The sequence below is a fragment of the Petromyzon marinus genome, chromosome 3, assembly GCF_048934315.1.
Source record: "Petromyzon marinus isolate PM22_M1 ecotype Great Lakes invasive population chromosome 3, UKy_Petmar_22M1.pri1.0, whole genome shotgun sequence".
Classification (NCBI taxonomy): Eukaryota; Metazoa; Chordata; class Hyperoartia; order Petromyzontiformes; family Petromyzontidae; genus Petromyzon; species Petromyzon marinus.
In genome coordinates this window covers 21360784-21383827 of record NC_133669.1, presented here as the reverse complement: position 1 = coordinate 21383827, position 23044 = coordinate 21360784, and the positions used below count along the sequence as shown (strand labels likewise).

Below are 23044 nucleotides of genomic sequence, written 5' to 3'. Positions count from 1 at the left end.
AGCTGATCGGGACTTAATAAATGACTACAGAGGGACTGCATTACTCCCCAACTCAACATCATTCGTTTTTTGTTTTATGGTTTGAGTCTTGCACAAGAAGCTTTGGCGCTGCAAACAGCTGGTTTGTGTATGGGCTGGAGGCTGGAGCGGATGGGGGAGTGATGCGGGGTAAGCATGGTCTCGCGATGCTATTTTTAAAAACGGCTTTTTAGTTATTTGCAGAAAGAGGAGAAAGAAAACAAAAATTCTGTATCGCGTGCTACAGGAAGTACAAAGAGCTGATCCTGTCGTCGAAATGGCAGTGATAGCTCTCCTTGTTACATCAGGTGACCAAAAAAAACCGCAGGCTGCTTTAAAAAAAAAACATCCAAAAAGCCCCCAACCACTCCCTTCTAGCATGAGAGAGATTAAATATTGGCACGCACTGACAAGGCCAATACCACCCGCCACAAATACGTGTGACTTTAGATGTACGTGGGTCTGTGTCTGTGTGTCTGTATCTGTGTGTGCTCATGGGGGAGTGGGAGTGCAGCGGTTAGCGCACTGCGCTATGAACCTGGCGACGCGGGTTCGATTCCCGCTCATGGCCAACACCAATGACGACTATGTGAATCAGTCATGGGCCTCCCCTAAGTCGACTCAGCCTCAAATGAGTACCTGGTGCAGTGTGTAAACATCACCACTGGGGAAACAAAGGTGGTCGAGTGTGGTGTTGGCCACCCACCCCCTCGTGTGACGTGTCGGCCTTATAAAAGGTGCTCGCTAACAGCACTTGCCCCAACAGTCTGCTGAAGGCGATATGGGAGATCTTTGTCTTTGTGTGTGTCAGCATACCTCAATATACCCGACTTTGTTCTTCCGTCAGTCTTTTGTGAGTGTGGGGGCCGTTGGTTTGCTATGATCACACCGACCCCCGTGCTTGATTCTCGACCGAGGATAACATCAGTGGCGAGTGGTATCTGCAACTGTTTCTCGTGTATTGTCTAGTTAGTCCTTTGTGTATCTGGGCAGTGTGCTCTGAATAAAGCATCGTGAGATTGCTTTTAAACCAAAGACATCACCAGTGGCAAGTGGTATCGGAAACGATATTTGATCTTCACTAGGTTGACTCAGCCTTAAATAATTATTATCTCCGGGAGTGCGTAAAGACCAGCAACTGGGGAGACAAAGGTGGCCCGGCGTGGTGCTGGCCACACAGCCGCCTACCAGCATGAATAGGCGCTCACTAACAACGCTTGCCCCAGCAGTCTGTATGGTTATATTGGTATACTTGTCATTGTAACTGTGTGTGGGAGTGTGTGAGAGAATGTGTCCATGTGTCCGTGGGTGGGATACTGGGGAGGGGAGTGTGGGTAAACTATGCCCAGATAAGCCGTGATGGGGAGTCTCCCTTGAGTGCGAAAGCATTTCAGCTAACCTATCCATCAGCTACAAACTACCGCCCGCCTCATCGCTCCGATAACAGCCGCAAGACAAGCCGGTAGGCCTCTGTGGAGATAAATTATTTTTCTCAGGTTGAGAACACGAAAAAATTTTGTCTGCACCTCGGCGAACAAAGGCGGCTCAGTTAACAAAACGCACCCTTCCGTTCCGCGATAGTCCAAGGGTAAAGATTACGAGCGCGCGTCGGCGAGCATTGGCACATTCAAGAGGCCCCCCTCGACAAGTTGCCGAGCGAGCGACAGTAGCGCCGAAGCTTCGGGGGGGGGGGGGGGCGGGGTGGCCCGCGAGGCCGAGCCACTGACAAGCGACGGCGTGGGTACGTTGGCGTACCCGCGTGTAGCTTATCTGCAGCCCTCGGCCTTCCTGCCATGACATGCGACCATCCTGCGATGGGATCCTGGTGCCACCCTTGAGCCAGTAAACGATGGTGGGAGTGGTGGCGCCGCCGCCGCCGCCGCCGCCGCCCACTGCCTGGCAGGGCAGCACCACGGAGCGAGCCGCTGGCACCGTCTGGTTGACTGCCACCTGACGGGCGATGGGTGGAAGGTTCTCCAGTGTGACTGCGCGTGACACGGGCGGGGGGAGGGGAGACACGCGGAAATGTGTAACTTTCTAAGTTTATTCTTTTTATATATATATACCGACTCCATCAAATGCCCCGTGAAGTGAATTATGCTGGGCGCATGCAGGATGGATGTAAAAATTAGATTTAGGCACTTACGTTTTCACTTACCCGGGAAAGCCTACAAGCGGGCCGACAATTTACGAGTGTGCAATGCAAAACATTTAGATTTACTCACCCATGTGGTACTAAAATTTAGATTTACAGCCACACTGCACCATTAAAGATTGTAAAGCATCCAGACATATGGGATTACCTTGGCACAAACAGTTGCTGATGCAGCCACAAGTAGGAGAATTTTCACAGGGCAAAAAAATATTTAATCTAAACACTTACCTTTGGAAAAACGAGAAAATTATTCAGTCTTCTTCTTTCGTACGGCTGACAATGATGCAGGGCAGTTTAACACGTGGTAGGCTTTCACGACCAATATCATCCATAAAATAGTTTTTTTGTGTTAGATCGCGTAAATGTATAAATGTGTCGTTAAAACCCGCCACCACCCGACACAGACAAGTAGTAAGGGTTGTCACGTAAACAGAACGTGGCCAATTCGTCACTAGTACAGCACACCGGTGTGTTGGAGAGCCAAGCCACAACATTTACAATCTGTACTCAGATTGTACTCAGGCTCTCCAACACACCGGTGTGCTGTACTAGTGACGAATTGGCCACGTTCTGTTTACGTGTTAACCCTTACTAGTTGGCTGTGTTGGGTGGTGGCGGGTTTTCAACGACACAACATTTATATATTTACGCGATCTAACCCCAAAAAACCTCTATTATGGATGCAGAGCAACAACTGAAATTTCACATTCAGGTGGTCAAGCCAGGCAACCGCGTCAGGGGCAGCAGCAGAGATGTATCGCTGTGATGTCTCCTTCGTATTTGTGGATTGCGCAATGAGGCACAGCAAATTCACCCTTCCCTGCATTTATGAGTGACACCTGAATGGTCCATGATGCTAGGATTGGTTATATAAGCAGGTATATCCCAATATCAGCACAAAAACTGCAACACCTCGGTATTTTGTACCAATTCCATGACTGAAACCACATGAGACTTCCCAGTTACCTGTCAAGATATTGCACAATACCAAATATTGTCCAAACAATCAGGGGAATAACATGCAATCTCCATACAGAAAGGCACCTGAATTGGCAATCGAACTCAGCACCTTCTTGCTGTGAGGCACACCGTGCCAGTCCGTCAATCCGCTGAACATCACCGCAGCTACACTTGGTGACTTGTATCTCCTCATGCTCGTGGCGCTACCCCGTATCGTCATGCGCACTCAATTGACCCTCACACCGGCTTCTTCTGGCTAGCCATCGGACAAAGACGGTCATCGCATCGCGCGCTTCCAAATGCGCTTTTGCGGCCATCTGAAACACTCTTGCTTTCCATATTAGGAAGCCACTGGAGCTGTGCACTTTTAAATCATCCTCTGGATTGAAAAACTCATTGCTTTAGAACTGCTTTTTGCGTTTAGTTTGTTGTCTTTCCCCCCTGCACCTCCTCTTAGCGCAGTTGGCTACGTAACAGTGCGAAAAACGTTCAACGTACGTCCATATGTAACGTACCATCGGTGACGTCGAGGTAGGCCTTGGCCACGACGCTCCCGGCCACGCTGAGCGAGTGGCAGATGTAGTAGCCGGCGTCCGACGGCCGCACGTCCGACACGGTGAGGTCGCCGCTGGGGCTCACCCACAGGCGGTTGGAGGACTGCAGCGGCTGATTCGGGAAGAGCAGATTCTGTGGCGGCACAGATGAAAAAGGGAAGAGCGGTGACCGAAGGGGGCACATTCCATCAAGTGTTCATATGCCCGGGTGGCATTTAGCCGCTACGAAAAGTCAAATTTTAAAAACAGCTGCAGGTGTCCGGTAATGAAACACCACATAAAATGCCGTAACAAGAGAGAAAAAAAAACGTCTTTATGAAGAAATAAGAATGGCAAATTCACTAGCGAATCCCGTGTTGCAGAGGGTGAAGCGATTGATCGTAAGTGCATATCTACGTTAGAAGCGTGAAGCCGCTGGCTATGCCGGGAGATCACAGGTGGTATGCTCCCACAAAGCCCAAAAGCGAAAGATTGATTCCCAACGTCTGGAGCACACGAGTTTGACGCACGACACCCCCAGGGTCAAGGCGGGTCAGTGGAACTCTGACGAAGAAAAATCGAAACTGGGCGCATGATCCTCGGGCCGTTTGCATGCATTATGAGCGGTTGGAGAATTGAAGCGAGGTGACATCCGTTTGAATCAGCGTACATCAGTGACCAGTGGCATCTGAACGTGTCCTGGGACACCCCTGCATCAGCGTGGTGAAGAACAGCCAAACAAACTGCCATGAGCCGAAACACAGCGCCACAGACTTTCATTCAACGTCGGGTTGACAAAGAGCTACAAGTTATAATAATAATCGTCTTAATTTGTTACAATTATTTGAACAAGTTTGTGCCAACAATGGCACTTCGTTATGCTGCACTGTCAAATAATGTTCCTGCCATGGTCGTTGCCCTGGGTTATGTTACTCTTTTTCTCCTGGATGATGCTTGTAATTAATCACCCACTCCCCACGTGCACCCCTACCCCCCCCTACCTCCCTCCATCCACGATTCAATATGTTGTCACGATATGGGATCATGGTTCGATTCAGCAATGGAATCCAATGTTGTCGTTTTTTCATTTGTATTGTCTCTGGTTTACTGTCTGGCTTGTTTGTATTGTGTTGTTGGATGCACACGCCTACGTTGTAACAACAGTGGCGTTGTTGGCGCGAAATAATTAAAACGGTCGATGAGCCGGTGCATTGAACGTGGAAAAAATCATTATGCACAGGGAAAAAGGCAACACTATGAGTGCCCGTTGTGAAAGTTTTGAAACTATCGTCCAATTGTGTGCGCCTGACCAATTGTCAACGATCTGATTATGACAGGCATTGCTTCCGTTAACTACGTGTACACGCGAGGCGTGCGTGCGCAGAGAGAGAAGGCACTCAAACTCACGACGGGTTTACAACAGATTACATTTAAAAAAAACATTTTTTTTTATATATTACGTTGTGTAACCATGCAATTACTGTGCGCGAGTCAGAGCACAGGCATGCAAAGTTCATGCCGACCGTGTGAATCGGTTCGCGAACTTGCGTTGGCGTGTTGTCATTCGCACATTTCCACGCGCCACTGAATCGCTAACTCAATCGAGGCTCCCTTAATGCCGTGGCTTGCCAGCTTGTTTATCTGGGAATGGGCGCAAATGAGTGGCGCAGCGGCTCCTACCTGCGTGCCTTCTCGCTGCCAGAACACAGAGGGAGGTGGGTTCCCAGCAGCCAGGCAGTGGAATGTGGCCGTTTGTCCCTCCTCCACCACCTGGTCGCGCGGCTGCACCACCAACTGGGGGGATGCTGAATCATAATCACCACCACCACCACAATCACAATCACGCACACGCACAGGTGCATGAGCATACATGTGTGTGTGCACACACGTGCATGGGCACGCACGTACAGGTGCATGGCCGCATGCACGCACAGGTGCATGGCCGCATGCACGCACAGGTGCATGGGCGCATACGCGCACATACAGGTGGACACATGAACGCGCAAGTGAAGACACGTGCACGAACACTGTCACATTTGTCTTTCATAAACAATTATCTGAGACTGGTAAACACTGGACATACATGGCACTACAAAGGGAAAGATAATTTCCTACCAGTGTCCGGCTAAGATAAGCACATTAAACAGTGATACGAGAAAAATAAACATTAAAAGAATAAACGCACACGTTTAAATCTGTGAGAACAGACTCAATGCAGATTCCGCAAAATGAGAAAATTGTTGCCTTTGTTGTTATGCTTTATGAAAGAAAAAAAATCTCTCTAATTTTCTGCTTAGAAGCGCTTGAGACAAAAGCTTTGCACAGAGCAAAATCTACACGTGACAGCATTCACTTCCAAACATCCTCCGCTGCGAGCCCGGATGCCCTTCGCAGAACAAAAAAAGCCAAGCCGTGCGGGCGTGCTCACGAGAAAATGTCACATTCAAGGGAACAATTTACCCAACGCAGACCGGAATAAGGTTCACGTTGAAAAATACCAACAGCTGCGCACGATCACCGGGCTGAAAGAAGCACTTTCTGAAGGGCGAGGGCGTTCGTTTTATTTATTTTGGTAGCTCGCCGCCAGTCACGCAAGCTACCAAAACCGGCCGCCGGGTTCGCCCGATACCCGCCGACTGCACGGGGGGGGGGCAGGGTGCCTGGGTCGCGGCTCTCCGACACCCCCTCGGGGAGACGGCGCCACGCGGGGGGGGGGGGGGGGAGCGAGCGCGCCTCTCCTTTCAGCGGCCACAGCTGATGCGGCACAAATGAGTTCCCTTTCGCCGCGCGGTCCGTGTCCCAATTACGAGCGTCGCCCCAAGGCCGGCCTTGCATTCCGCGAGCCAGCGGCGCTGCTATTTCTGATAATTAGGGGCCGTCTGGAGGTGCAAACCAGGTTTACAAAATTAATTCTTTCCTGAATTTCGCTCCTGTTCTAAAACACTTGCTCACGCGCCCCCCGCCACCCCCCCCCCCCAACGCCTTCTACCCCTCCGTCTCCCCAACTCCCCTCGGCCCCCTGCTAAAGCAGCTCTCTCGCACACCCGCTGACACCCTTTTGAAAGAGCCCTCGCCTCCAAGGCTCTGCGGATTCCACGCTCATAATCACGGCCACCTGGTTCCGTGCCGATCTATCCCAACGGCTAACACTACCCGTGGAATATTAGCATGAATCTCACTTAACACGGCTCTAATTTTAATACTGCGCACCCCCCCCTCCCCACCCCGCCCTCCCCCCCCCCCCGCTGTCAACGCTTCAATACATGAGCTAATTAAAAATAAACTTATACATCAACACCTGAGGCATGCAGCCGCGATGTCTTGTTTGTCACGGCCAGCTTTGCTCATCTTGAGCGAGAGTGAGGCGAGCGACCACCCCCACGCGTTGACGTTTACAAAGAGAAAGCCCCAGGGCGCACAAGGCTGGCATCGCTGGCATCACGGCGCCCCCCCCCTCCCGTCCCGGGCGGCGATTGTTCGACGAGCATGATAGGGAGCGGCGGCGGCGGTGGCGGTGTAGGCCAGGGCGCTGGTGGACGAACACAGTGGCCCGCCGCAGTGCCCGAGAGATAGCCCAACGTGAACTCCGCAAAATGTAATCGCGCGCAGCCTTCAGCGCGATCTTCTCTCCCGTATCCAATTTACTCGCATTCCGCCGAGCAGCTGTTGCTATAACATTTCAAAACTCTGTCACGGGCCGAGCTCCGGGGCAGGTTATTAAATGCCGAATAAAAAAACAAATGCGTTGCAGGAAATTTGTGGCTCTGCAAAATTAGCTATTGAAAAAATGGTGAGCATGATCCTCCACGACCCACCCCCTCGCCCCCCACTTGTTTTTTTCCTCACCGCCTTTCTTAATAATACAAGAAGGAGCAGCTTCATTTCCATCTGCTTATTTATTTCTTACTATGATTTCCTTCTTACTCATTTAACGTTTCACTTGCCATTTTCTACTTCTGCGTGCTTTATTAAATATTTTTTCTTATCATAACCCTCTGTGAATTGGATAAGGAAACTGTGCTGCCATGCAGCATTTGGTGTGAACAGGCAGGCAGAAGGAGGACTTTGTTTCTAAAGCGCGGTGGGTGAATAAATCCAGGCATTTAAAAAAGATGAGAGGCTATGTGAGTGCCACGGTAAGGACGAGACGGTCTGTGTCAATCGGTAAGCACCGAGCGTTCAGAGGCTTAATTGCGGCGGCGTTTTAGCAACCGCACGGCGGCGGGCGGAGGAGGAGGAGGAGCGTTACAATGGAGAGGTGCAAGCTTTTTTTTTTTGCGCTTCTTTAACTTACCGTAGGGGCCCACTGTAGGGAGGGAGAGGAGGCGAGAGAAGGGCGGGGAGGGAAGACAAAAAGCAACGGGTCATCATCCACATGCAGCTTCAAAGCACAGATGAAACGGCACGCTCGGCACAATGCGTTCGCAGAGTAACTGCAGCTGACATTTCAAATGCGTTGGACGCAAACATAAACAACTGTAATAAGCATGTATTATTTACGCAGCACGTCTGCTAAATCACATATAATTTTCGTTAAAGCCGAGTTTTCCATTTCTCGTGGTCCGTAATAGGATTGAAAGTGTTATTAACCAAATGTATTCAGTAAAACTACATGAGCCAAAGGTTGCAATTTATAACCAAAATGACCACAAGTGACTTAATGGCCTGCCATTTCCCAAAATTTCCTTGTAAATGTTTTTATTATAGCTTAATAGCTTTGTCCAGAATAGCAGTGTCAATTACAGGGCAATTACAGGGCAATTACGGAACAAAAGACATTTTAAAATACCATATCAGGCCTAAACAAGGGCACACTCCCACGCTTCAACAGAACCATATCTGGCCGTTAATTTCACAAGCGTGGCTGTAATGAAATTTGCCGAAACCAATTCATTTATTTACCATTGGACAAGTCTCAAACAGTCATTCCAATACTATTTCGCAGCATTGTGAGTCAAAAAAGTACTTTGTTGTGGTGTTCTAAACAAGTTCAATCGAGTCAGGTGAAGTCATTGTTGCCATGAGGTGAGGTGTGTCTGTGCGGGTGTCTGTGCGTAAGTGGGTGGGTGGGCCTGGTACCAGTGGTTCACGCACCAGTGTTGAAATCCTGGCAATTCATGACTGTACAAAGCTAATTACCAAGTAATATCTGAACCTGACTTGGCTGCCCCTTTTGGTCAGCTCAACGTGAAAATAAGTACCTGATGCAGCCTGCCATTATCGGCACCCGAGGGAAAAAAGTCGAGTTATCGGACGCCTTCTTCCTACGTGTGCCGTGCCGGCCTTAATAGGCACTCACTAGCGGCACATGGCCTGCCTGTCAGGGTTTTAACAGGATATCTACGTCGTTGCGTGCGCACGTGTCAATGTGTGTTGTGTTTGGCCGGAATATGTCTGCAAGGCTCTGATGAGACCCAACAGACTCGAGCACGTGTCTATCGTTGATCTTTTTGAGACGCATTTTGGGTGTATGTACACGTCGAGGGGCAGGGAATACTTGGGAGATCAGGTTCGTATGTGTCTACTCATGTGTGTGTGTGTAAATCAGCATATCTTTGTAGTTTTCCATTACTCGTGTGCTTGTGTGCGCGCACATACGCGAGAATCTACGGGTGTGTATGTGCCTATGCTTGTGTGTGTGTGCCTTTGCAGGGGAGCGGTAGTGTAGCGGTTAGCGCACTGCGCTGCGAACCCGACGGCCTGAGTTCGATTCCCACTCACGGCCAACACCGGTGATCATTATCTGAATGAGTACATGGGCCTCCCCTAGGTCTACTCAGTCTCAAATACGTACCTAGTGCGATGTGTAAAAGTATTGCCACTAGGGAGACAAAGGCGGCCGGCTGTGGTGTAGGCCACCCACCCCTCAAATGCTATGCCAGCCTTCATAGGTGCTCGCTAACAGTACTTGCCCCAACAGTCTGTTCAGGCTATATGGGGGATCTTTGTTTTTGCCTTTGCAGGGAGCAACTTTAATTTACAAACATATTTCACGAAGTATATTTTAATGGAATCAATTTTAAACGATCACATATAATTGATACCACCCTGCAGAATATCCCCAAAGAAACTGCCTGGGAGTTGTCAAAGTCACCGAACACGTGTTTCAAGCACTACAATTCTGGGTACTCGTCCAACTGACTTAGCCATCGCAAAGGATAATTACACTGCGTTTATAATGTAGCCAACAGTCCAATGAAAAGCAACCAAAGGTTAGCAACCTTCCCCTATAACTGTTAGCGGCCCAGCCCTAACCTTGATTAACAGCGTCTAAAAATTGATCGTAACACCGGTCATGATTTATTGAAGTATCTTTGCGTGTCTGTTATTCTGCTTATAACTAAAGAAGCAACCGTCAGCAAGTGATAAGATATATATGTTGAACTTCTTTCGCACCGTACTTATCCAACCGTGCTAATCGGAGGTGCGGGGGAAGGACAACAAACTAACATATGCAGTCCAAAAAAAAATGCCATTTCTAAAATGCAAATTGGATTTCTTTTATTTTTGAGAGGGCGACCTGACCTGGGAGAGCGAGCAAAAAAACTTTCATGGAGTGATCAGTTCCTTGTGATTGACGGATCGCTGAATTGCAATATAGCTTTCAAATCATACTACCGTTGGATTCATTGAAATATCATTATTTTCAGTCATCGTCATCACGCTACTATCGTAATCATAACAGATGTTTGTCCGCCCACCATTCTGCTTCTAACTCACCAAAAGGCCACGCAAAAGGATGAGTCAGGTGGGCACGGTGCCAAATTGTGGGACAAAAGCCAAAGGCGTCTCCCCGGAGCTCACAAGCAATTATATAATAATTGGAATTTGCATCGACGCAACACGTCCACAATATTGCGTTACTGAAAGCCACGCTTTCTACTTTGTTGCAACAACAACAAAAACCCCACTCTGCGGGTACTGGGGCCATGTGCATGGCCTCCCGCTAATCAGCTGCAATGTGTTCCATTGAGGCACCATCACGGCCGTGCACATATTTCCTCGCGGTTCAGCTGCTGTCAGCGGCATACTCCGAGACAGAAATATTAGCACAAGCCCCTGCCACCCCCCCACCCCCCCCCCCCCCGGTCTTACCCATTATCCTCCAGCCGCGCACACGCACGCGCGCAGCACGGGTACCGCAATTCGCTCTGGTCGCGCCACAGCCTGCCTTTTTAGCGTCACTCCTTTACCCCGGCTGGGCGAGTAATCTCTGTCTCTCCGGGGCCAATAACTGTCCCCGTCCATTCCCCCCAGGAATTTCACGAACCTCACACCGCTCGTCTCGTCCCTTTGATCTCGGCTACCCAAATCCCAGCGACTGGCGTTGGCATTTCATGTTCGCTGCGCTCCTTTTTCATGAAAACTGTTTACTGAAAACACCACCCCACCCCCTTCCCTTGCCTGCGCTATTTAATAAAGGGCTCCCAAATGCAAGGCTAATCTCGAGATCGCCCCCCACTCACTGGTTGCAGCAGCAGAGTTTGGCACAAAGGGCCCCCCCCCCCGCCCGCCCACCGTGATCACCAGGTGCGCCACTTTAACGAGAAAATATTGGGGGAAAGTTCACGGCAAAAACGCTCTCACCCCCCAACCCCCCCAGCCTTTAATTCCTCCCTCGCAGCAAACGCTTGTCTGCAGTAAACAAGCGGCTGTCTTCGTGAGCCACGCCTCTTGCCGCCTCTTCACTGCCCGCCGGCCCCCCTCAACGCATTTGGATCGATAATCGTCGGTGATCCTTCGTCCCACGCTGACAGCGTTCGGAGCCGTGCAATCGCTCGCAATATCCCAGGCCCCGTGGCTTCACCCTCAGCAACGCCCAGGGCGCTCTGCGCTGAGCAAGCAGAGTGGGCCTCAAACCGGTCAAAGCAACCCCCTAACTCTCTACTCTTTTATAATTTACACAAGCTGCTTGGCTCAAGTCCAAAGCTGGCCCGTGTCATTAAATCACCCTCCAATTACATCCAATCAAAATACCTCTGATTAATAAAGGAAAAAATGGGGGGGGGGCGGGAGGGGAGGAGGACCACTTGAACGCTTATTACCTCGCCAGCAATGTCTGGATCAATATTGAGTAATCAAACGCACGTGTTTCGTATTTTTTTTATTTCTGTAAAACCGTCTGCCCCTTGTTGACCTCAAATACGAGGCCTTAACCTTCGGTTATTTGTTTCGGGGAAAAATGGGATTGAAAAATAAATGATCTGTGCGCCGAGGAGGCGGGGGAGGGTGCGGGGTGGGGGGCACTGCGGAGGTGCTCAGCGAGTTAGCGATCTGTGGAAGAAAAAAAAGGAGCTTTACAGCTCATCGAATTCCTCCGGTTATAAATAAATATTCTGATTCTGCTTCTGATCGTGGGCCACAAACCGTGGGTGCCTGATCACCGCACAGACGATTTGAACGGATGCGTTATTATCCAGCAGGGCTGCTGCAACCAGGACCACAGCAGCGCTAGTTTAGCAGGACAAGCAAGCAATGGATGACTGCGGAGTATCCGTCGCCAATGACTGCGGAGCATCCATCGCCGACGCGGCTTGGCCAGGAATCCAGCAGCAGACGTGAGACTTCCACGGCAAGAGCACCGTGCCTACGATGACTAATTTGTCGTGTCGATGACAAGGATCGCCCTGTGTGATCTACGCGGAGGCAAACAGCGCCGCATCCCCTTACGGTTCTTGGCGGAGAACTAATTCATTAGAGATGTGGCAGCGAGCGACGCTGAAGTGGGGTAATTGATTCTGGGTTTTTTTTCACAGGAAATGGAAAACACTTTCGCTGTGCCGTTGACGCACTTTGGATTGATTTTCATGCTCAATTTCTTCAATGTGAGAAGAAGAAGAAGAAGAAAAAAACAAGATAATTTGCAGGATATTACTGCAACGGGATTGCTTATTGCAGTAACAAATTAAAACTAACCAGCTAAATCAGGCATTAAAACAGCACTTTTTGGCGCAGCTGCGGCACAGTTAATGGCATGATCACCAGCGACAGAAACTCCGCCGCCCCCCCCCCATACACAAGGGGTCACTACCTAATTTGGTTGCAAGCAGCAGCAATTGCTGAAATTGGCACACTGAGAGCCAGAGGCATTGTTTCAATGGTGAATCCACACAGCAGAATATTCTTGATTTTCGTTACGAAGCAAACGTAAGTGGTCTAAAAAACTTTCACCCACAAGATAGAAACGACCAAATGCACGCTGACCGCGTAGGTTTTTTTTTGTGTGGTTGTGCTGTACGTGTCTCCGGTGCGACTTTCGCGTTGTTACCGCGTGCTCTTCGTCAGGATGCCCGACGTTTCGCTCCACGTGCAAGGGATCTTATTTTCAGGAACTCCGGCACGTTAGAGCGAAATGTCACACGTCGTGACGAGGAAACGCGCGGCACGAGTCGAATAACAAAAAAAATGTGGGCAAAGCGCGAGCCGCGTCTGTGATGGGAAGAACAAAGGATGTGCCATCCGCCTCGAATGGCGGCGCGTCCAGAGGGGTGTGGTGGCCTGCCAGCCGTGGCACCGAATCGACACGTTCCTGCGCGCTGCGGATGCTACTGTTCCTCCTCCTCCTCCTCCTCGCCGTCGCGTTCACACGGAGCACGGGGGGCGCTCGTCGAGCACGTGGCGAGCTCCGTCGCGTGGAGCACGTGGCGACCATCAAGAACACTCACAGCGGTTCACGTCACGCACCGGGCAGAGCGTGGCAAAACACGTGTGCGTTCGGAAAACAGGGCTTTCGTCTCCAGCTACATTGACGAAGGCTGTGGGAGAAACTCAAATAATATGCAGGACGTACCACACAGATAATTCACTCTGGGTGATGGACTCGCCACCGCGGCGCCCGTTGTATTGTTGCGTGCTGCCATGGGCCATCCTGCGCTGGCACTCGAGCGGTGGCTGTGCGTGCGCGGCGGTGTATGGAAACATTTCTTAACCTCTGCCACCCCATCACACTGGTATGTTTTTTTCGATGGGGATCACTGCCCGCTGGTGACGCAGGCCTCGGGCACACACACCGCTGTCTCCCTGCCAAAGGTTGTGCTTGTGCCAGCTTGTTTCGTGAAATACATCCCCCCCGCCCCACACCCTCCATTGTGTGAAGATTGCAAGACGAATCAATACACACACACAAAATATATGTATCATTGCCCAAGACGTTAAAGCGGTGTTTTTTTCAAGTCCAACCCTCGTGACCCCCCCCCACGGTGGAGATTACAGATCTGTACTATTCATATGAAAATGAAGTCACTGCACACTGCATGCACCTGTTTGGTAAATCGCAGAAAGCTGTTTTGGGGGTGGTGGGCAGTTTGGGAGGACTGCAGTTGGGAAACACCGCATTCAAGAAAGCTGTGAACCAAAACACAAACAGCTGCTGCCTTGTCGCTACATGCCTAGGCTGCGTGCACTGGGTTGTCCAACAACTGGCTTTGAAGCCCTGCTGAGCAGACAAATGTACTGTTAAGGTTACGGTAAATGACTTCATGAGGGCACGCAGCTGATGTTACCAAGATTTCGATGTAAAGGCGGGGACGTTATTGGAGTGCTACGACGGAACACCAGACTGTGATTCCAAATTCTTTGGGCCTCATCGAATAAACAGTTTCACACCCACGTCAGGCAACCGAGGACACGCTGCTTCGTGACGTTATCTCACTAGATAAGCACTGTTTGTGGGAGGGTTTTTTTGGGGGGCGGTCACATCTTCCGCCGCGGTGGCGAGATGTTAACTACCCTCGCCTGGTATACAAGAGGGCGTGGGTTTGATCCCGACCCGGACACCCGCATATTTTAATTTAGCAAGTCCTCTGCTTTTTCCCTCCACATTTGGCTCCTCTAAATTTCCACGTGATAAACCACTCCATTGAGCGTCTGAAAAAGAGCTCAGTGGGCCTTACCTGGTAAGACAAAAATAGTTTATAGTTGAGTGTTTTTGTTGCCGCAGCAGGGTTTAGCGGGACAAGCTTCCACAGGCGTCCCTCCACCCAACCGCTTCGACCGTTGGAGCCTGACAGATAATAGTTTTAGTCTTCCAACGAGGAAACTATAAAACGAGCCGAGAGAGTTTTTACGAGTTTTGCGGCCGGCGGACGAGATGGGCTAACGTGCTTTTCAACAGCCAGCGACAGCTGGGCCCATCGAGCCGAGGGGGGCACTCACCGTGAACGTTGAGAGAGGCAGACACCTCGGCCCTGCCGAGCTGGCTCGAGGCCACGCACGTGTACGTCCCGGCATCGGATGGCCGCGCCAGCCAGATGCGCAGCGTGTTGTCAGCCTTCACCTCGTGCCTGGCGCGAGCAGACCACAAGTTTTCATTTAATTTCATTTATTAGGTATAGCCCTGTGAGCCATGCGGCTCTTAAGTCGGGTGCAACCGCAACAAACAAAATTTGATCACCACCATCATCACTAACATCACCACCATCACCACACCCATCGTGCTCACGATATCATTGTTATTACTATGACGAGTTTCTTTATTGCTGAGCACAGGCCCAAAAGGAGGCCCAAAAGTTCCAAAATGTCAAGTGGCTGACAAACAATCGGCACGATCAGAGTTTTAAAACGTGCGAGGGTTCACATTATTCTAGAGTTGAGCGAGGGTAATTTATGAGAACTGTAGAAAAGAGACATTGGCGCTGAAGTCTAAAGTGGAGCAGTGCTCCACTTTAGGAGCAGAAAGGGAAGTGTTTTTGACCTGCATTATGGATAAGACAAAACTAAACGGACAGTCGAGTCGAAGTGTATGGAGCAGTAACCATGCTAGTAGCAATAGAAGGGTGATGAGAAGGCGTCTGACCGTCAATTGGCGAGTGACTGAATTGACTTAGTGAGGGTGCACAAACACACACACCACCGCTCACTGCCATCACCACCTGCCAGCCTATGTTTTGGTTTACTGTATTTGTACAAAAATATATATATGAAGAGATTAGATGTGAGGACACTAGAATGTATGATAGCAGGCGATGGCTGATGGTCGAGGCTAAGGTCAGAGTGACAGTTAAAGGAGAGAAACACACCAAAGCTGATGTCCAGAGATGAAGTGATGGAATCAGCTCGTGCAATCACGAGACGTATTATTACATCACAGGACTATATGAAATGGCGATGGCTTCGGGTCGGCCTTCGTTCAGCAGTGAACTGATCATGGCTGATGATGATGTGAATATATTTTAATAGTTCTTATTATTTAGGTAATTATGCAAAATTATGTTTAGGTACAGTTAATCCCAATTTTTACCTGCTTTGTTATCAATAGTGTATTCTATAGTTTCCGTTTTAGGCCTTTGGGCGTCTGCTTTAGAAACCGTGATTCAAAAGGAAACTCGCGTCAAAAAACGGTGGACATGCGCGTTTTTAAATTATCCGATTAGCTGACACCTTCCAACTCCACATCGCAAATCGCATGGGACTACATCGTGTCGAATTCCAAAATGAAAAGAGGCATGGGAAGAAGAGAAAAAAACGAGAGAAATTCGCTAATGATGCACGCGATTATAGGAAGGCTTTAAGAGTATCCTAAGTGTGCAAAGGGTTACCCCCCAAAACCCTCCTCCTCCGCCACCACCTCATCTACCCACCGAACACAACGGGCGTGACGGTGGCTAAGAGGCTTACCTCTTTCAAAATATCCGAAACGGGATTCAGTTTCACAAACAGCATCGGGGGGAGAGTGGCGTGTAAAAGAGCCTCCCCCTGCATCTTCAAGTGTCCTTTAGCAGGTAACCCAATACCCCTCGTATAAACAGCGCGGCACTTCGCTGTCTGGCAGCACGGCACATTATCGCCGAGATACATCGACTGACAAGCGGACGGATTGGGTCTGGCGCTCCCTTTCTGCCTTGCCAACTCTGCGAGGTTTATTCCAGCAACATCCTCCTTACGGATGCGTGCCTAACCCTTGGAGCGCCACGAGAAAGACAGAGAAGGGGGAGGGGGGGGACAAGAGAAAAGAAGCTGGAGGCTTAATCTTTCCCGCGAACTGCCGAGCTTACGACGGCGATGACACTTTCACGCCGGCGATAAAAAGAGCGGACGGCTTACAGCCGTGCGTTAGTTCATTCATTATTTATAGTGGGGGGGGGGGGGGGTTTATTAGCTGTGAAAACTATGTGATATGAAACATCCCATGTTCCTGGGATATAATAATGACGATATATATACATATACACAGAAGAGATGTGCACACTCATAATCATCTATGATAAATATATTCATGAACGTGTAGTGATAAAGAGATGAGATCTTATTATTTCTCAAAGAGGAAATCAACATTTCAGCCGGAGTGGCCGTCTTTTGGCCTCATTCGAGGGCAAGGCGTCTGTAACACAGATGCCTGCTTTTTTCTGGAATCGAGAGAAATCCTTTCTCTGTAGGGTTTTTGCTTAGATTTTACAGCCTTTTGAAGGAGCGTTTTACATTTTCATTCGGCCATCTATATACATGCATGGCTGCACACCATCGGCGGAGTTTGATTTCTATATTTGGGGGGGGGGTGGTGGGACAGGGATTCGCTTTGTCCCTCACCATTAAGAATTGCGGTTGCATAAATGTAATTTATTTATTGTGAACGACTTAAAATAAATTAGTAAAGGTGTCAAGTTTTGGAAGGGCGTTGCCCCCGCGTGCCCCCCCCCCCCCCACACACAAACTCCGTCTATGCTGCACACAATCTGTACATGTATATACATGTACTCCCTCTATATATGTGAACATAGGTATGCAAGAAAATGTCATCACCATAAGCTATTATCTACACACTGCTGGATGATCGCCTCCACAAGCCTTTAACGTCTCTCACGATCTCACGACGTGGCAAGCCATCCAGCGCCTGCACGCGAGCGTATCTCCTCGCTTCATCTCCGCAATAAAAGGATCATGCTCTCGGGGTGTGTTTCTCCCCACCCCCGTCCCCCCCCCGCCCTTTGACTGCCACTACCAGCGGCCATAATCCCTTCCAGCGACGCGTCCTGCCCAAGCCCGCTTACCTGTCTTCACGGCCAAAAAGATGCACATTTTATCAATCACGTTCATGATCGCCATACGTCCCCAAGCTCTCTGGAGCAAGTACCAGCCTCGGCCGCTGTACGTGGATCGCACGGTTAAAAGCTTGACCAGTCTCAGCCCGGGCCTGACGTTCGCCAACCCTTACGCTCCCCGTCAGAAGTCGAGGCGGCACTGGCTAATGGAGGTCGGAGGGACTGACCACAATCAGACTGGCAATGAAACTTGTCGGATTTATCTAATCGTGTTATCCACGTGTAACGTGTGCGGAGGCAGGCCGGCACGTCCGTGTCCACTGCGCTCGGGAAAACGTTTCACGATCATGTCAGCGGAGGTTGCGCTCACATTCACGTTTATGTACACATGGGCATGTCGTAATTTTAGAGAAATGGATTTTTGTCACTCTGTGACGACAGCGGTCAGTGCTATCAAGGCACCGTGGCTTCGCCGCAAATTGTACGCATGTATGTACGTCGAACTTCTTTCACACCGTACGTAGCACAACCATGCTAATCAGAGGTGGCGGGAAATTACTAAATGCAAAACACGAGACGTAAAGAGACCATTGTCCCTGTGAGCACCTCGAGATGATTACATCGCACAGCGCCAAAGGCGGGTTTCGTTAAAAACCGTGCACCCGTCGCTCACTTAAAGCCAGTGGCCACGGCTGACGTGAGGAATGAAGCGTAGGATAGTGAAACAAGAAGCTGCCGTGGCGGGGCGGGCGGATCGCTGGAACGTCTCGAGCGTGCCCACGCGTGGCTCTGCTACCTGTCTCGCGGCAGCTCCCCGCGGAGCTTGGTCCAGCTCACGTCCGGCCGCGGGTCGCCCTGGGCCTCACAGTTGAACTCCACGCTGCCGTTCGCCGCCACCAACTGGTTCAGGGGCTTCCTCACGAATGTCGGCCTCTCTGTGAAAGGGGAACGCACGCAGCGAGCTCAGTGAGCGTGGCGAGCATGGGAGCACGCGCGGGAAGGCCACATGCATCAGCACGGTCCGCTACGTGTGGTTGCGAAAGAAGTTCGACATACGTGCATACATGAATCAGCGTCCGTCCGTCCGTCCGCCCGCTTCTCAGCTCAAATGCTCAAAATGTCATCCGTCTCCCAAGAGTTACTCAGCAATAACGGGGAAGCACTAAGGTGCACAGGACCGTGACGTCCGTAATGAAATGTCTTTGTTGCCGATGATCAATGTGGATAAATGGTAAAATGGTGCGGTGTAATCTGTTTAAACATATGCGAATAAATTAATGGGGTTTTTTTTATATATTAAACCTGCTGGTTCCCAATACTCAGCTCATGAATTTGAAGCTGCTGAGAGGACTTCCATCCGAATGATGTAATAATGTAGAGTTATTAACTAATGAGTGCGCGCACCGTTAATCTCTACAGCAGGATATTTAAACACAGCTGCACGTGAATTCGCAGCTGCAAAATGTGCAAACCGTCTCTCTGTGTTGTCGTGAGAGGGAGACAAGAGAATTTCTGTCAAATAGCCGAGTGCAGTTTTACCGAGGCCTGAGTTTTAAAGATGTGTGCATGCAACAATTAATCGATTAAAATCAATTATTACAATAATGACACCAGCATGCATTACATCCAATCGTACATAGAGGAATCGATTATTTGCAATTAATGCAAATTATATACAAAGATTACATTAAAGTTAATGGTCCTAAGAACACTACAAATAAGACCAACAAATGAGAAACAATGCAGTTAAAATTAAGATGGCATAGAATTGATTCTTCAATTACATCACCACCCCCGGAATAATGACAATTCATGATTTTTCCAGGGTAGGTGAATTGCTACAGGCCTAGTGTGCATGCTCAATTAATGCACAGAAAAAAGCCTCACCAGTAGCACAGACCCATTTTTCCCGGTAGTCTTTCATCTCAAGGTGGCCTTAGGCCAAGGGGTTACTGTCAAAGGACCTCCACACAAATATATATCTGGACTTCATTTTGGTAGACTCACCCTTGACGAAGAGCTGCGCTGGTTTACTCTCCCGCACGCCAACCGAGTTTGTGGCCACGCACACGTACTCCCCTCCATCGCTCCTCCGCACCTCGGAGATGCTCAGACGCCCGCCATTTATCTGGCACAATGGGATAAATGAAAGAAAGGAATGGGCAAACTTAATTATTTCTAAGTGGGGAACATCGCAATGAGATGTGACGTCTCATTTTTTTAAATTAGCTCGGCAAATCAGATGAAGGACACTCAGACGGGGCACATTTCGCACGGCGGACAGCTTGGACTGAAACAAACGATGTTGCACACGAGGCATGGGGGTGCTGGCGGTGACGGGGGTGCTGAGGCTGCCGAGTTTTCACGGATTTTTTGCGGACGCACGCCGATTAGCCACCCGGCGCACGGCCCCGCTCGCTCGGCACGGATTCTGCTTCGTGGCTTCGTCTGTTTTCGATGTGGTTCTCGGTTCCAGCTGCCGCGCGGCATTAAACCAGACGCGGACTCCCCCGGCTCTGGTGGGTGGCTTTCCGCCTGACAAACATTGATTTTATATCTCGCCAAACGAGACACAAAGGAACCGGTGTCGCGGCTAAACCGTGGCAGCGCGTGCGGCAACACGGAAAGTCCCTCATCGGCAGTTGTCTCCACATCCCTGGGAGACCGAAGCCCTTTCACTGAGCCCGCCAGCACGATCGGCTTTAATCCCCCCCCCCCCACTCCTCCGTCACACACGACGACGGTGTACTTCAGGCTGCTCTTTGGAAAGCAGGCGGCGGACGCAGATAAGGAGTATGAGCCACCAGGGGTTTTCATGCATCTCATTAGGAGAAAGGAAAAAAAAACCCTAAACATACACAGCCAAACAGTTGGAAAACTTCGATTTAACCTCAGCCATCCTCCTTCCTGCCTCGCTGGTGATTTAGGTCCAGATGGTAACCGGAGAAGATTTGGCGGTGGTGGCTGGGTGGGTGGGGGAGGAGGTCAAAACGGGAAGATGAAAGGGATTATTTAATCATAGTTCCGGGGCTTTGATAGTTTATATTGGGGGGGGTTTGGCCGCATCCCACACGTTTACGCGGGGGAGGGGGGAAGGAAAAGGGGCGGCGGAGAGAGGCGTCCTGGGTGCCCTCGCGCGTGAAAAAAACTACAAAAAATGCTTACAGAACGAACATAAAAAAAACGTTGCTGCGTTTCTACCGCGAGCGTGGGGCCGGCCCCGCGGATAAACGAGGAAACGGGGAAGCGCAAAGAAAAAAAGGTGGACGCTACGGTCGGCGGCGCCACAAACGTAACTGTGCCAATCAGCCTCCAGGGTCGGTGAGATCAGCAGCTTTGAGCAGGAAACAGGATCTAAATGTTAACATTCGGAGTCCATTTTTGTTCCCCCCCCCCCATCCCCCTCACTGCCTCCTCCCCCTCATTTTAGATTGTAAATCTACAGGGTAGAACAGATCAAGATGCAGCTGCTGGCCACAAAAGCAACTCGATACTGCAGAAAAGCACGGTTGTATCCAAAGGGCATCCATATTAAACGCAACAAGGGCGGCACTTCCCATCGCCCCTACAGGTGAGCGTTTACTGCCGTCCCCATTCCACTGCCTCCCCCACACCCCTCAAACTCCGGCAAACCCCCATCCATCCTCCCCCCCCCCCCACACACACAACCACCACCCCCCACCACTCCCAACCCCGTCGAAAAACGTTACCCAAAAGGCACTGATGTCAGGGATCACTGCCAGCTCATTTGTTTTAGAACTGCTCCTAAAAAGGAGAGGAGTGGGGGGAGGTGGGGAGAAAATGTGCGTTTTCGGGTCACTTCTGTGTCAGCACACAAGAGTGCTCCTCCCAGAGCCACGTGGCGCTGTGGGCGTACGCACGCAGTCGGTGCCGGTGAGTAACAAAGATTCCATCTGGGACCCACTGCCCAGAGCTCTGATTGCTGCCAGACTGGGGAATAAACCAGCTTATGAACAAGAACTGTAAAGAGAGAAGGAGAGAGGGGGGCATATGAGAGGGTGACTCGCAAAGCGAGAGCGAGCGAGCGAGCGAGAGAGTGAGAGCGAGCGAGGGAGTGAGTGAGAGCGAGCGAGCGTGAATGAGTGAGCAAAACGAGAGTGCCACAGAGAGGAGGACTGTATTATGCTAAACCAGCCTGTCACATTCGGAATATCCAATTACCGGATATAACTAATACTACATACCCCATAACCTAACGACCACCAGAATACAAATGAAACATTATTGCGCCGTTGCCTCGTTTGTGTGACTTTGTGACATTTGATTAACCGTAAACCCCGTTATAAAAAAAATCCCGCACAATCACCTCTTTATTTGGTTCCTTTAATCAACAGTTGGAATTTAGCGCTTGTTTATGTAGAACAGTTCTGATGGGTTAACAGTACATGCCACCATATAAATAAAAATATATGTTACACTCAATTAAAATTAATGAGGTAATGTTTCTGCAGCTCCCCCCAAACCAAACAGTGCATGCAGTCATAGTCCAGGGCAGGTGAAGGCACATATGCTGCACCAAACTTTCGCGTAACTTTCGCAACACATTTTTCCGTCATAGAAGCTCACGTTAGCAAATCCCAGCCATTGTTCAATAGACGTGAAACTTCCTAACTCAGGAGTGACGAAACTACGCAAGATTCACTCGATCGCAGCTGCTACTGCTGGCGGTGGCACTAACTCGCACGGCTCATGACAGGTACAGGACATCCACCAGGCCCACGCCTGGGGTCACAGGTCACTTCCTGCGGAGAATGCCCCCCAAGAGGTTTCATTTTTAAAGTCCACGCCGGGCATCCCACCGGCCAGACCAAAGAGCCACATTTACAGCCCTGTGAGTTTTCCACACACACAAAAAAAAAACACCGCTCTTTTCCGCGCGTTTTCAACACAAGAAACAAAACGGCATTCAAGGGTGACCATCGATCATGTACCGGGCGAAACGATGCACTGTTCATAAAGTCAGTAAGCTGTGCCCCTCTCGCGAAAGAAAAAAAAACATGTAACCTTTTTTTACGTGCTTGTAATGAACCGAGCACTGCCTCTCGGGCTTTTTCCTCCGCTTGGCGAAGCTCGAAAAATGGATTCGGTTCAGTTCGCTTATAAGGTGTGGCGGTGAATTCGTAGGCTCGTACGAGTCGCTGCCTCTGTAACTGCCGACCTCTCCACTTACAGGGGTCAGGGTTTACAGGAATGATGTGGGAGAAAAAGGGGATGTCTCCAGGCTAGGCTCGTAGAGTCGGTTACAAACCAAAGGGACACATAAGGGGACGCTTTGTGCCACGCAAAATGGCTCGCTTGGATTTCCACCAATTAGGAAAAATCAAGACAAAGTTGCTCATTAATCTTTGTCACCGCCAACAGCCGAGTATCCGTCTGTTACT

General features: G+C 50.0%; 1 protein-coding gene across 4 annotated transcripts in view; it reads right to left on the bottom strand.

Annotated features, from left to right (window-relative positions):
- LOC116957123 (roundabout homolog 1-like) overlaps positions 1–23044 on the bottom strand; it is a 173147-nt gene that overhangs the window by 35906 nt on the left and 114197 nt on the right. For all 4 annotated transcript variants that reach the window (XM_032979089.2, XM_032979104.2, XM_032979096.2 and 1 more), the window contains exons 4-10: positions 19650–19770; positions 18439–18577; positions 14821–14948; positions 7961–7972; positions 5347–5471; positions 3649–3820; positions 1774–2003 (exon numbers count right to left, since the gene is read on the bottom strand). In XM_032979089.2, coding sequence (XP_032834980.1) covers positions 1774–2003; positions 3649–3820; positions 5347–5471; positions 7961–7972; positions 14821–14948; positions 18439–18577; positions 19650–19770 — 927 coding nt within the window. The remainder of the gene's footprint in view (positions 1–1773; positions 2004–3648; positions 3821–5346; positions 5472–7960; positions 7973–14820; positions 14949–18438; positions 18578–19649; positions 19771–23044) is intronic.